Below are 15,126 nucleotides of genomic sequence, written 5' to 3'. Positions count from 1 at the left end.
CTTTAGTATATATCTGCAGTTTTTTTTCCAAATGTAAATGTATTTTATTTATACAGCCCTTTACAGACAATCCTTACGGTGTACCAAAGTGCTTTACAGCAGGTAATACATAAAGAGAAGAATAAGTAAAAACAATAAAAGAACAGCGAAAGCAATAAAATACAACAAAATCAAATAAGATAAAAGTGTCATCATACTACTACAAATGAAGAAGGACCCTGATTCACTGATGTAATGTTCTCTCCTCCAGCGCGAGTGTATCTCCATCCACGTAGGACAGGCCGGGGTCCAGATTGGCAATGCCTGCTGGGAGCTTTACTGCCTTGAACACGGGATCCAGCCAGATGGACAGATGCCCAGTGACAAGACCATTGGAGGAGGAGATGATTCCTTCAACACCTTCTTCACTGAGACTGGATCTGGGAAGCATGTCCCCAGAGCTGTTTTTGTGGACCTGGAACCCACTGTCATTGGTAAGTGTCATTTCATGGTCTGAAACTGATTTGGACACATTTCTGACTCTAAATATGTCTGAAACTGGCGGTTAACATTTTCCTCTCTCCCCTGCCCAGATGAGGTGCGCAAAGGGACCTACCGCCAGCTGTTCCACCCAGAGCAGCTGATCACTGGCAAGGAGGATGCTGCCAACAACTACGCCCGTGGGCACTACACCATCGGAAAAGAGATCATTGACCTGGTTCTGGACAGGATCCGGAAGCTGGTGGGTGAATTTAACTCTTAATTTAAAAGCTGATCATTAGAACATGAAAGTGAATCCCATTCCTGTAAGTAATGTTTGCTGTCTGCTCCTTCCTTTCCTCAGTCGGACCAGTGCACCGGCCTTCAGGGCTTCCTGGTGTTCCACAGCTTTGGTGGTGGCACCGGCTCTGGTTTCACCTCCCTGCTGATGGAACGTTTGTCCGTCGACTTCGGGAAGAAGTCCAAGCTGGAGTTCTCCATCTACCCGGCTCCGCAGATTTCCACTGCGGTGGTGGAGCCCTACAACGCCATCCTGACCACCCACACCACCCTGGAGCACTCGGACTGCGCCTTCATGGTGGATAACGAGGCCATCTACGACATCTGCCGCAGGAACCTGGACATCGAGCGTCCCACCTACACCAACCTGAACCGGCTGGTCAGCCAGATGGTGTCCTCCATCACCGCTTCTCTGCGCTTCGACGGCGCCCTCAACGTGGACCTGACGGAGTTCCAGACCAACCTGGTGCCGTATCCACGGATCCACTTCCCTCTGGCCACGTACGCCCCCGTCATCTCCGCCGAGAAGGCTTACCACGAGCAGCTCACCGTGGCCGAGATCACCAACGCCTGCTTCGAGCCGGCCAATCAGATGGTGAAGTGCGACCCTCGCCACGGTAAGTACATGGCGTGCTGCCTCCTGTACCGCGGCGACGTGGTGCCCAAAGACGTCAACGCCGCCATCGCCACCATCAAAACCAAGCGCACCATCCAGTTTGTGGACTGGTGCCCCACCGGCTTCAAGGTGGGCATCAACTACCAGCCCCCCACTGTGGTTCCTGGAGGAGACCTGGCAAAGGTGCAGAGAGCCGTGTGCATGCTGAGCAACACCACCGCCATCGCTGAGGCCTGGGCTCGCCTGGACCACAAGTTCGACCTGATGTACGCCAAGCGGGCCTTCGTCCACTGGTATGTGGGGGAGGGCATGGAGGAGGGGGAGTTCTCTGAGGCCCGGGAGGACATGGCTGCTCTGGAGAAGGACTACGAAGAGGTGGGCCTGGACTCTGCTGAAGGGGAAGGGGAGGAGGAGGGAGAGGAGTATTAGGACGCTTTCCACATGTTCTGAAACGTGTTCTGGACTCAGATGTTTGCCGCTTCGGTTCCAGATGTCGGCTCAGTTTTCTGTAGAGTTGGTAATAAATGTTATTTAAAGCATGTTCATTCTGTCTCAGTTTGATCTCATTTATTCAAACGATGAAACATCTCTGCTCAGTAAGGTCTAAAACCTGCTCTGCTGCATTCTCTGCAGAACACCTCAGGTAAACACTTTCAGTTTATATTTAAAAGCCAACATCTGGGGTTACATGAACCCCCTGAAGATGGATGGAAGTCTCTGCAGATGGACCCAGAACAGGAGGGTTTCAGTTACGTCATCACGGGAGCGCGCAAATTTAAGTTGGTGGGCAGGAAGCTTGACTACAGCAGCACCAACATGAAGATCAAATCAAAATCAAATCAAATTTATTTGTATAGCACATTTCATGTACAAACAGTTCAAAGTGCTTTACATAAAATAAAAGCATTGCAGCAGGGAGTGCAAGAAGCATTAAAAATACATAAAATAATATAAAGAGAAACAAATAAAATCATTTAAATGAATTTAAAATCAGGCAACAGTCTAGATAAGTTAAAAGATATTTCATGCATAGACACATGAGAAAAGAAATGTTTTTAACCTAAGATGAGTGATTATTGTAGTGGTTTGGAGCCGGCATATAGGGAAAGGTATTTGGCGTTAGTTGAGAAATACATTGGGCATGACACATACTTAATGAGAATTTTCGCAAGACCAGAACGATTTGCCGAATATAGAGGCTGTGGACATAACGAGCTACCTGGTTCTCCAGACGTCTAACTACACCAAGCAACAGATGAAGGCCCACAAAAGTTTGGAGCCATACAACTATTACCACAGCGGATGGATTATCAAACTGGGAGGAAAACGTCTACAGAATGATTGTGTTTTGGTGTTCGCCAGGGTAAGTTTGTTTTCTGTGTTGTTTATGGTGAATTATCCCAATGGAAAATGCAGTGTGTAGTGCAGGGCTGGGCAGTAAAGCAGAACTTAACTTAATGTTGAATGCCGAGCTGTGCATGTTGGCACTCAAATAACAATCAAAAATGTTTATGTTTTGATAAAACGGCATGAAAGGACATATTTATTTTTTAAACCCCAGCCAACTAGCCGGACTACCTTCATCAACACCAAAACGAGGCTGGAACTCTGCTCACAGGACGCAGCAGGGGGTAAGAAGATGTTCAGAAATGATGTTGCTGATATGGGATGTCATACAGCTTCATGTCAGAAGAGGCGAACTGTCCGTTTAATCTTCACAGGAGAGAAGAAATGAAGGTCCACAATCTCTTTTTCCTGGTGAACAGAACCAGCTTGATGGTGACGGATCTATGAAACCCTGTAGCACGTTAGTTAGAACCGGGGCCAGCTGCAGCGAGGACTATAGCCTCTGTACATGGGGCGCCTGCTCAGCCCACTACGCCACGGACCTGTTTTATTATTTATTTTATTATTGTAAAAGTCTGTAGCTCACAGGCTTTTATTTTGTAAAAGTCTGTTGCTCACAGGCTTTTATTTTGTAAAAGTCTGTTGCTCACAGGCTTTTATTTTGTAAAAGTCTTTTGCTCACAGGCTTTTATTTTGTAAAAGTCTTTTGCTCACAGGCTTTTATTTTGTAAAAGTCTGTTGCTCACAGGCTTTTATTTTGTAAAAGTCTGCTGCTCACAGGCTTTTATTTTGTAAAAGTCTGTTGCTCACAGGCTTTTATTTTGTAAAAGTCTGTTGCTGTCTGCTGTGGAACAGGAAAAGAAAGTAATCGGCGGATCCACCAAACATGGAGAAGGGTACGGAACTTTTACTCGGCCATTTTCATTTTAAAGTTCTTCCAGACAGCGGAGTCGACAGAACCAAAGTCATCTGTAAACTCTGCCAAGTTGAATTGTTTTCTCAGCGTAGTAGTTCCAGTCTAAAATATCACTTAAAGGCAAAACACACAACTGATAGCAGCAAGTCATTCAAGGAAACAGACAGTGGAGCGAGGCTTCTACATAAAAACTACAGAAAGATGCTGATGTTAAAAGTGTGTTTGCACAACAAATGTTATGGCACTTTCATTCATATGGCAGCAAATTTAAAATAAAGCTAAATGCTAAAAGCTATACACTACTTTTGGATTCATTTTGGGATTCTGCGTACAAATGTGATTAATCGTGATTAATCAGGGAAATCATGTGATTAATTAGATTAAACATTTTAATCGTTGCCCAGCCCTATTATAAACATTAAAAAACTGGGATAAACCTTGAAATATAGATACTTGACACATACCAAGTAATAAATACTTTAAAGTTTTAAATAAAGGGCAACATTCATTTAATTGCAGGGTCTTTTATTTAACAATTTCGTTTGTTTACCCAGTTATTTAATTTTTAATGCATTAAAAATAGTTTTCATGACCGCGCAGTTGTGATCATCTGTAGTGCCCTAACTCGGCCAAAGGGGGCGCTAAAGTAACAGGCGGAGCAGATTCCGTAGAAGAAGAAGTAGCGGAAGGAAAAAAGAACGAGAAGAAGAAGCAGCAAGGGTCACAACAATAAACACACGCAGAAAATATAGCCTCACCTGGCTTCTCCAACAGAGAATCTGCTGAATGGAGCTTCTTTAGGAGGAAACTGTTGGTTTAATCCGAGCCGACGGAAGGCTGAAGGCGCCATGTTGGCTCTTTTAACCCAGAAATAACACAAAATAACACACTGTTGTGATGCGCAGACGGTAGTGGACAGCTAACCGTTTCGTGAGTGTGTTTACGCCCAGCGAGCTGAGCTTTCCCCCCTTTTTTTCTGTTTAATGTCACTTGTCTTCGGTGCCGCCTGCAGACATGGAGAGTTTGTACAAGCGGAAAATGTTCGCGTCCATGCGGAAAACCAAAGTGGACGCGTCCAAGAAACGGCAGATCGGCCTGCCCGCCTCCATCCTGGATGACAGCGATGAGGGCTCCTTCTCCTCCTCCTCCTCCTCCTCCGGGTCCCAATCCGACTTCCAGAGCTCCCCGGAGGAGGAGTCCGGAGCCACGTCCAGCGACGACAGCCGGTCCGTCGCCCGCAGAAAGCGCTCCTTCCTGGGGGGCGACGACAGCTCCTCGTCGTCCAGCCGCGGCGAGGAGGAGGAGGATGATGAGGAGGAGGATGAGAAGGGAAACGGCAGGAGTCACCCGAAAAGGGCGGTGCAGCCCAAGAAGCGCAGCCGGCTGCAGCGGCAGGACGAGTCTGACTCTGAGCCCACGGAGGAGAAGCGGAAAGAGGAGGCGGAGAAGGCAAAGAGGAGGCAGAGGCACGACAAGCTGCTGGCGCTGTCCCGGAGGATGAAGGCCCGGGTCCCGAACCGCAACAGGAGGAGCCGCCTCAAGCAGGTACACCCCATGTATCCACATGGCTCCTATCTATCGAATTATATCGTATTGTATCGAATTATATTGTATCGAATTATATCGTATCGAATTATATCGCATCGACTCGTATCGCATCGTATCGAATTATATCGCATCAATTCGTATCGTATCGAATTATATCGCATCGACTCGTATCGAATTGCATCGAATCGAATTATATCGACTCGTATCGAATTATATCGCATCGACTCGTATCGCATCGTATTGCATCGTATCGAATCGTATCGCACCGTATCGTACCGAATCGTATCGAATTATATCGCGTCGACTCGTATCGAATCGAATTGAATCACATCTAATCGTATCGTACATGTACACATGGCTGCTCAATGTGACACCGAGATCTACCGGTTAATGAAAAGTTGTCATTTCAGGGCACCGGAGATGAGGAGGAATCCAAAGAAGGAGAGGAGGAAGAAGCTGGTGGTGACGGAAAAGAAACAGAAAACAACGGCAAGAAGGAAGGAACAGGAGGCGATGGAGGGAAAGAAGAGGAGGATGAAGAGAAAGAAGAGGAGGATGAAGAGAAGGATGAGAAGGAGGAGGAGAAGGATGAGCAGTAGATCTGCTCAGGGACCCATCTCAAAAGGACTCCCAGCTGTTGTTCTGTACAGTTTTTCTCTTTTTGCATTTAAAGGGAAAACGTGAGAACTTGACTTACAAGGATTTCATAGTTGCTGTAGATACGTACAGAGGTGGCATCGGTCAGAGAGACTGAGAGGGAATGTGGAGAGTCTCTGAGAACATGTTTAACATGTTTAAAGGGACAGTTCGCCTCTTCTGACATGAAGCTGTGTGACATCCCATATCAGCAGCATCATTTCTGAACATCTTCTTACCCCCTGCTGCGTCCTGTGAGCAGAGTTCCAGCCTCGTTTTGGTGTTGATGAAGGTAGTCCGGCTAGTTGGCTGGGGTTTAAAAAATAAAGCGTTTTGCTTCTCAGAACAATATGCGTTCAACAGAGTAATACATTTGCATCACAAAATGGTTCTCCAGGAAAAAGTCAGACCTCACATCGCTTGGCGCTATTTTTGCCTCCTTTGATATCAATGCGTCAAGCCACCTAGCGATAGCTGCACCTGTTACAGTGTTTGCTGCTCGGAAGCAGAGGACTGCTCGGTTTACATTGGACGCATTGATATGAAGGGAGGCAAAAATAGCGCCAAGCGATGTGAGGTCTGACTTTTTTCCTGGAGAACCATTTTGTGATGCAAATGTATTACTCTGTTGAACGCATATTGTTCTGAGAAGCAAAACGCTTTATTTTTTAAACCCCAGCCAACTAGCCGGACTACCTTCATCAACACCAAAACGAGGCTGGAACTCTGCTCACAGCACGCAGCAGGGGGTAAGAAGATGTTCAGAAATGATGTTGCTGATATGGGATGTTACACAGCTTCATGTCAGAAGAGGCGAACTGTCCCTTTAACAGAGTCTCTGTGGACAGCTGTATGTTTAACAGACTGAGAAGCTTCTGTCACACGGTGGTTCTTAGTGCTCAGACTCTGCTGATCTGCTGAATCTCCGCTCCCTGTAACATGAATAACTTGTGTGTCCTCTCCACATAACGAGCAGAACAACGGCTGCTTCTTTATCTGAGTTTCAGTCCTCTGTTGATGGGCTGCTGCAGCCAGAGTTCAGGGCCCCACGGAAAGCTGGTGAGTGGATCTTAAGTTTGTTGTTTTTTTGTTTGCCCAGTAGATCAGCAGCGATGCATCACTCAGGATCAGCACGTGACACTGAGAGGCTGTTCACATCTGTCCTGAGTTCACGGTGTTCACCTGGTTAACCTAAACTTACCCGCTCAGTATCCAGGTAAACATGTGATCTGATGCCGGTACCAGGCCTGAACAGCCTCTCAGATCAGAGTGCTGCTGTCTGAAACTGGGCTCTCCTGAAGCTGGATTCTGTGCTGCGTCGGCGTGATGGTGGGGCTTTTATCGGTATCTGCTTCCTGTCGTTGACCTTCTGCTTCTCTGTGTGAAACGTCTTTATATAGCGGTACATATCAACTTTAAGAGAGAAGCCGACCACGAGTCCCTCAGGGCTTTGCTGCAGGAGACATCCTGTCCTCAGTTTCCTCCCCCAGCTTCTCACTGAGCTCCGGTGTTGTGAATGTGATAAAACTCTGGGCTCTGGGCAGATCCCGGCCCCAGGGGCTTCTGGGTAATGCAGTATTTAGAGACTTTCAGTATACCCAACCGACTCTTGGATTCATCTACCTTGCACTCTCCTTTCCTTTCTTTTAATTATTTCTTTTGTTGTCTTAGCATGAGATTAAATTGTACCCCCCCAAAGTATTCACGGTCTGATGGAGGCTGACTGAATTCAACAGCCCCCAAACATGAACGCGTATTTAGTAGCTTTCTATTTATCATAGTTTATTTTTCTCAGTAGAAACATCCTAATCTGTGGGAGATTTCTGCATCTTTTATTTTATCTTCTATTTGTCTTTTATTTGATCTTCTATTTGTCTTTTATTTGATCTTTTATTTTGCCCCAAACTGCAGCGTCTTCACTTCTCTTCAGTCACTGTAAACCGGCTTCTGATGTTGACCAAAACGGGACATTTCAGGTGATTAAGACCTGGTCGCTGTTTGGCAACATTTTGTAAACTGAACGGATAATCAACAAACTATTTGACAATGATTCAGTGCAGAACAGTTTGGCAGATTTCTGCTCACAGCCCTGAATGGAGCTGACTTGGATTTGGAAGTTTGGACACAGGCACTCAAAATGTGATTGGCTGATGGCAGGAAATACATTCTTGTCTAAATTGACGGGTTTTTATTTTCATTATTCTCTCTCTAGCTGTTTATTTTTTACACGGAAGCTCTCAGACTTTAAACTTCCAACATTTCCCAGAAAGATGTCCTCTGGTAACATTCGAACCAAAAAAAAAAAGGCTCGGCTGCCTTAAAACTGCCTCGTTGAAACCTTCAGCACGATGGGTTGAGACTCGAAAAGGCTGAACTGAAATGTTCTTTGTCTCTGCTGAAGCAGATCCGTTTGATTCTGTCTGCAGAGTGAAACGATGACAATGAGAAAACATCGGCTGACTAATCTGCCTCGTCTCTCCTGGGTAGTGGAACGCTTTGGAAAATAATAAAGCGCGGAGGAACCCTTTAAAAGGTCCAAGAAAGTGAAAGATCTGGGGACTTCTGGTGCAGCTTTCTCTCTTTTCGTTTAGTTTCAAACCAAGTTAAATTAGCTGAATAAGCCTGTGAGATACGGGTGGTACTTCTAACTAACTCGGCATTCTTGGATTTACAAAAGATAACTGATGATTATGTTACATATTCAGTGTTTTTAATGACTAATGAACGACGGAGGTTATTCAAAGTGTTGCTCCTGTAAACCAAACTAAAACAATCGTCTTTGCCAAATCTGCTCCCTGGTTTTTACTTTTTTTTGCCCTCGGTGAAAGCTTTCAGGTCAGAGAAGCGCAGCGTAGAAAATATATTCAGTGACTTCTGTAAGTAGAGTTTGAGCAACTCACTCAAAAGCTCCGGCTTCCTGTTTCCATCTCGTTGGAAAACTGATGCATAAACTGGACGAGTCATGTCCATAATCAGAATTTGCTCCCAGTTTGTGTTCATTTCTTCTCTTTTTTCCCGCCTCTGTAATTATGTGTTATTATTATCATTATTATAATTATAATTGTCAAAGAGGACATGCCTGTGTACAGATCAGCGGCCATCGCTTAGCTTTGACAGCATTTAAATAAGCTTTCAGCTGCTGAGAAACTGGGCTGTGAGCTACGTTGGGTCCAGAATCTACAGAGTGTTTGAGAGCCTTGTGGCCTTTTTCTGCTTTTTTGTATTTTCAACAAATGGACTGTTTCTACAGTACGTATACCCGCAAATCATATTCACGTTTCCAGTACATTTTTTGGTCTTGTTTTTGCTGAATAAAGCTCTTCAGACCAAACCTCCTTTATTGATGAAGTCTCCTTCGTAGTATCAGCCGACATTAGATCTGAAAAGGTTTGTATTTTTTACTTTTTTATTTATGAACACTCAGTTCTGATCACATCTGAATCCGTAATTCAAAGAAAAATATGTATTTAATACAAACTATTAGTTGATGTTGAGTGATACATCTGTCATGGTACTTTGAGCACATTCATTCAGGTTTTTACATCAAAAGTGATGTAAAGAGACAAATGGTTGAGTAATTTGTTTGCTCGGTATTTTAATAATTTAAGCGTTTCGTTTAAAAATTATTCCTGTTTTTTATTTAAATTTTTTCTTCTTAGTGTTAATATTTCTCTGTATATGTATTATTTTTTAGTTGCTATTAGAAAATTAATACTTACATGAAGTTACAATTACCATTAGAGACATTACAAGTCCGAAAGTACGTTTTTTTTTTTTTCGTTGCCCTAAGTTTTTATTTATTTATTTATTTTAATTTTTAAATTTTTTTGTCTATTTAATTTTTGTTTTACATTACACATGAAGCATTTCTATATTATAAGTACAACGTTTCTAACACTTTCTCCTGCCCGTCAACCGCGTAGTTGACCTCTGCCAATCATATCTGAGGACGCGGGTCAGGTGACTCAGCTTGGCCGCCATCTTTGTTAGTGGCAGTGAAGCCTTTGCGGAGTGTGAGCAGAAACAGCAGCGGAGCTTAAAGCAGTCGCTATCCGAGCGTCTGTAAGTGCTCTCTGGACTGCCAGCATGGTTCAGACGTGCTCAGCCTATGGCTGTAAGAACCGCTACCACAAAGACAAAGAAATTTCTTTCCACAAGTAAGTTCAATTCAAGTGTTTACGTAAAAGCTAGTTAGCATTAGCCTTGGAAGCGTGTTTAAGCCTGTGTGTCGCACTGCTGATGGGACCCAGAGTCAGAAGTCTCTGGTTGCAAGATTGTTGTCAGTCGCACAGAAATGCAGAATAAGACAAGTGTGCAGATTTAAAATTTAAAATTGGACCACAGGTCATTGAAAAATGGAAATTTGTTGTATTTAAAGTATTTAATCTTGTATTTAAAGTTCCGTCAGTCGCTCAGTTCCCTTCTGCAAAAGTAACAAGTTACCTGGTCAAGTTTAGACGTCATCCTAATTAAATGGAATCACGGTTTCACAGGTTTAGATAATTGTAACACCCAATTTAACATGACATCACGCATGCGCTCTGAGGCACGATTCTAATCACCAGAATGTGTCAGAAACAGGAAAAGTGGATTCATTTAACTGACTGAGTGAATCAGACATGAGTCTTAAATAACTTAAATACCTGCAGTTCCAGAGCAGCTGTAACACCCAATGTTTGGTTTGATCAAATAAAATCAAATCAAATAAATTTTATTTGTAGCACATTTCATGTACAAACAGTTCAAAGTGCTTTACATAAAATAAAAGCATTGCAGCAGGGAGTGGAAGAGGCATTAAAATACATTAAAGAATATAAAGGGAAACAAATAAAATCATTCAAATGAATTTAAAAACAAGCAACAGTCCAGATAAGTTCAAAGATATCGTGCAGATTTCATGCATAGACACATGAGAACAGAAATGTTTTTAACCTGGATTTAAAAATGTCTCCATTTGGTGAAAGTTTAACCTCCACTGGCAGTTTGTTCCACTTGTTTGATGCTCATCAGTGCATCTTTCTGACGGGTTCCGGCAGGTTTCCTCTGGCACGTCCAGATGTTTGTGGGAAATGGGTCGCCGCGATGAGGAGGAACAACTTCAAGCCCACAAAGTACAGCAACATCTGCTCACAGCACTTCACCAAAGACTGCTTCAAGAGGGAGTGCAACAACCGGGTGCTGAAGGAGAACGCCGTGCCGTCGCTCTTCAGCCTGAACCTGAGCAGCAAGGTGAGGCTCCTCTGCTCCACACACATCAGACCAGAGGCATCAAACTCATGCGTTATTTATCTATCTCAAAGGGAAATCATACAGAATGGTATCTTCATGAAAGAAAACATCACATTAAAGCTTGTTCTTGTTTCACATTCTCTGAACTGTGAAAGTTTATTCGTATTCTTTAAAAATCAGTTAACTGTGAGGTTATTTCTTGCTGTTTTATGCATCTGATTTATAAGAAAAGTGGCTTATTTTCCACCTCTGCCCAGAAATATCTTCTGGGTCAGCTCTGCAGGCCCCAGCAGGCTCTGCCTGACATTGTTTGTTTGTTTGTTTGTTTGTTTGTTTTATTCAGTCACATAGAAAACAACAAATGTGTTCAGTACAATCATGACTGAAAAGGCTGAAGCGTAATGCTTATATTTAAGCCTGTCCTGTTGAACAAAATGAAGCTATCATCAACCTATATTTTTACAAATACTAAAGTAAGAAGAAAAAATAATCGTCAAAAGACAAAAAACAGAATTGCTTCCAATAAAGTCAAAAATAGAAGAATAATGAAGCAATATCATAAATAAACACAAAATCCTTCACAAATTATACATATATAAGTGATATTTTAGACTGGAACTACTACGCTGAGAAGACAATTCAACTTGGCAGTGTTTACAGATGACTTTGGTTCTGTCGACTCCGCCGTCTGGAAGAACTTTAACATGAAAATGGCCGAGTAAAAGTTCCGTACCCTTCTCCATGTTTGGTGGATCCGCCGATTACTTTCTTTTCCTGTTCCACAGCAGCAGACTTTTACAGAATAAAAGCCTGTGAGCAGCAGACTTTTACAAAATAAAAGCCTGTGAGCAACAGACTTTTACAAAATAAAAGCCTGTGAGCAACAGACTTTTACAAAATAAAAGCCTGTGAGCAACAGACTTTTACAAAATAAAAGCCTGTGAGCAACAGACTTTTACAAAATAAAAGCCTGTGAGCAACAGACTTTTACAAAATAAAAGCCTGTGAGCGACAAACTTTTACAAAATAAAAGCCTGTGAGCGACACTTTTACAAAATAAAAGCCTGTGAGCAACAGACTTTTACAGAATAAAAGCCTGTGAGCAACAGACTTTTACAAAATAAAAGCCTGTGAGCGACAGACTTTTACAAAATAAAAGCCTGTGAGCAACAGACTTTTACAAAATAAAAGCCTGTGAGCAACAGACTTTTACAAAATAAAAGCCTGTGAGCAACAGACTTTTACAAAATAAAAGCCTGTGAGCGACACTTTTACAAAATAAAAGCCTGTGAGCGACACTTTTACAAAATAAAAGCCTGTGAGCAACACTTTTACAGAATAAAAGCCTGTGAGCGACAGACTTTTACAAAATAAAAGCCTGTGAGCGACACTTTTACAAAATAAAAGCCTGTGAGCGACACTTTTACAAAATAAAAGCCTGTGAGCAACACTTTTACAAAATAAAAGCCTGTGAGCGACAGACTTTTACAGAGTAAAAGCCTGTGAGCAACAGACTTTTACAAAATAAAAGCCTGTGAGCAACAGACTTTTACAATAATAAAATAAATAATAAAACCTGCGTTAATGCGCGATAAAATATTTATCGGTATAAATAATTAACAAGTTAACTCGCCCAGCCCTAAAATAAATAAATAATTGTTCTTTAAATTTGTTTAATTGTTCATGGAGAAAGCAGCTTTCTGAATTCTTTCTGTCTCGCAGTCGGACCCCCTGGAGGACCCCTTCCCCTCAGAGATGGACTTCCCGCTGCCGCTGCTGCTGCCCGTGACCTCTGGCCTGACCTTGGAGGCGGAGCCCAGCAGGAGCCTGCCCGACATCTGCAGCGGCCTGGCGGTGGTCTCCTGCGACCACAACTACACGGCGGAGGACTCGGCGCAGCAGAAGAAGCGCATCGAGCAGCTGGAGGAGCAGGTGGAGCACCTGAGGAAGAAGCTGAAGACCACGCAGCAGAAGTGCCGGCGGCAGGAGCGGCAGCTGAAGAGGCTGAAGAGCGCCTGCGAGGCGCCGCGGTCCGGCAGCGAGGCGCCGCCGGCGTTCGGCGAGGGATACGTGATCCTGCCGAAATACATCTACCACGCGCTCAAAGGCATCGAGTGAAGAAGAGGAGAAGAGGGAGGGACGAAGGGCAGGCTCTCAGGTGCTGAGCTGAGCCCCAGATGTGTTCTGTTTGGGCGAACATCTGCACCACATCAGGCTCCTTTCTGTGTGTTTGGGTGAACATCTGCACCACATCTGGCTCCTTTCTGTGTGTTTGGGTGAACATCTGCACCACATCTGGCTCCTTTCTGTGTGTTTGGGTGAACATCTGCACCACATCTGGCTCCTTTCTGTGTGTTTGGGTGAACATCTGCACCACATCTGGCTCCTTTCTGTGTGTTTGGGTGAACATCTGCACCACATCTGGCTCCTTTCTGTGTGTTTGGGTGAACATCTGCAGCACATCTGGCTCCTTTCTGTGTGTTTGGGTTGCAGTGAAATGGCTTTTGTAGATCAGTAACTTTCGACTGAAACCGGCACCCTGGATTTGTTTTTCCACAGATCTTAACTCTCCTGAAACATCCCAAAGCTGCTTCTAAGTCGGCTCACGATGTGACTTAAGCTCCGAACTTCCCAAAGACGGGACGGATGTGTCCCTTCTGCTCACCAACACCGAAGCACATCTATGTTTTGCACTTTTCTAAGACTCTGATGTGGGCTTTGGGAGTAAATGTTCCACATTTAAACCTCCTCTGGTTTCTACAGTGTGCTCTCTCTCCATATAATCTGCATATTTATGCTCCACCTGTTCCCTGATGGACGCTCTGGGCCTGCAGACTCTGAGGAGGAGCCACGAACACCTGAAATGCAGGTTTACCTTACATGTGTGGACGCATTTTTTCCAGAATATTAGTAAAAAACTGATGATTAAAGATGAGTTTGCTCTCAGTGATTTATTTCTCCACTTTTTTCCCAATAAACTGGATGCATTTAAGCAAAGAAAACTCCTGAAAAGCTGCTCGATGAACCGATGGAGAGCGACTCAAGATATTCAGAAGTTTTCTCCTCTGTGCCCACCCTGGACTGTGAATCAGTTTTCTTCTGCTTTGGGCTTCAGGGTTGACTTCTTTGGGTTTTATAAATTTGTTTAGGTCCCATCATTGAAAGGAAATTAAAAGAAATATCCTTGATTATAATCACCATGTTGCACTAAATCCATCATGGATGGTACCACAAAAAAATCCTCCACCAAAACTCCCAGAGTGGGCAAGAAGGGCAATAACCAGGGAAGCAACAGAGGGACCAAAGCTAGCTTTCCACCTCCCTGAAGGAGAAGGGAAACCCGGGTGGGAACATCACGATCCGCACACTCCATAGAGTTTGGGTTTATGGGACGTTGGCCAGAAGAAAAGAAAAGTACGGAGCCCCTAAAGGGACCTGGAGGGATTTTTTTTTTGGCGAGATCTCGCAAAAAGTTTTTTTCCCACGTCAGTGAACCGGAAGTAAAACAGACACAGCGATGGAGGATCCTACCCATCATCTGTGGGAGAAGTTTATTGCTTTCTATTTTAGTAGTGGCCTAACATATAAAGGCATCAAATCCGTTCTTGCACGTAGACATGGCTTTGACATAAGTGAGAGACATCTGAAATGTCTGTTTTACTTCCGGTTCACTGACGTGGGAAAAAAACTTTTGCAAAAAAAAAAATCCCTCCATATCCCTTTAGGGGCTCCGTAAGAAAGAAAATTAAGAGTTGGCCCCAAGTTACCGTATGTGGGAGACTCCTCTGATACATGGAGGGTCTGCTGGTCAAACTATTTCAGGCACAAACCCAACAGCTCGTCTTCATTTAAATGATTAAACCTCCTGATTTTCAGCCCATGTGGCCTCTGATGCATTTATTGGTGTTTGTGTGCAAACTGCTCCGCCTGCACAACTCAAACTCTGCTGTAACAGAGTGTTTAAATGTGGCTTAATGTAAAGCAATCAGTGAAAAATGGATCAATCAACAGCTTTTTAAGCTTTTTAAGCACCGAAAAAAACAACTCATAAGATTTACTTAAAAAACCCTTTGTA

The 15,126-nt window shown here is 43.7% G+C and overlaps 3 protein-coding genes across 3 annotated transcripts; all 3 read left to right on the top strand.

The window, feature by feature from the left end:
- Window positions 1-247: 247 nt before the first annotated feature.
- Window positions 248-1,920, top strand: LOC142372417 (tubulin alpha-1B chain-like). Its single transcript, XM_075455316.1, has 3 exons — window positions 248-473; window positions 573-721; window positions 824-1,920. Exons 1-3 carry the CDS (start codon window positions 353-355, stop codon window positions 1,802-1,804), a joined length of 1,251 nt encoding a protein of 416 aa, XP_075311431.1. The 5' UTR covers window positions 248-352; the 3' UTR covers window positions 1,805-1,920.
- A 2,383-nt stretch (window positions 1,921-4,303) lies between these two features.
- Window positions 4,304-6,044, top strand: LOC142372418 (uncharacterized). Its single transcript, XM_075455317.1, has 2 exons — window positions 4,304-5,183; window positions 5,597-6,044. The coding sequence occupies exons 1-2, from the start codon at window positions 4,653-4,655 to the stop codon at window positions 5,783-5,785; spliced, it is 720 nt and encodes a 239-aa protein (XP_075311432.1). The 5' UTR covers window positions 4,304-4,652; the 3' UTR covers window positions 5,786-6,044.
- Window positions 6,045-6,586: 542 nt separating this feature from the next.
- On the top strand, window positions 6,587-14,083 carry thap1 (THAP domain containing, apoptosis associated protein 1). The gene is made up of 5 exons (XM_075455748.1): window positions 6,587-9,209; window positions 9,746-9,979; window positions 10,859-11,051; window positions 12,774-13,209; window positions 13,611-14,083. The coding sequence occupies exons 2-4, from the start codon at window positions 9,909-9,911 to the stop codon at window positions 13,167-13,169; spliced, it is 660 nt and encodes a 219-aa protein (XP_075311863.1). The 5' UTR covers window positions 6,587-9,209; window positions 9,746-9,908; the 3' UTR covers window positions 13,170-13,209; window positions 13,611-14,083.
- Window positions 14,084-15,126: the final 1,043 nt, after the last annotated feature.

This window comes from Odontesthes bonariensis, chromosome 22 (assembly GCF_027942865.1).
Source record: "Odontesthes bonariensis isolate fOdoBon6 chromosome 22, fOdoBon6.hap1, whole genome shotgun sequence".
Taxonomy (NCBI): Eukaryota; Metazoa; Chordata; class Actinopteri; order Atheriniformes; family Atherinopsidae; genus Odontesthes; species Odontesthes bonariensis.
The sequence above is the reverse complement of the archived record's forward strand: the minus strand, read 5'-3'. Positions and strand labels throughout refer to the sequence as shown.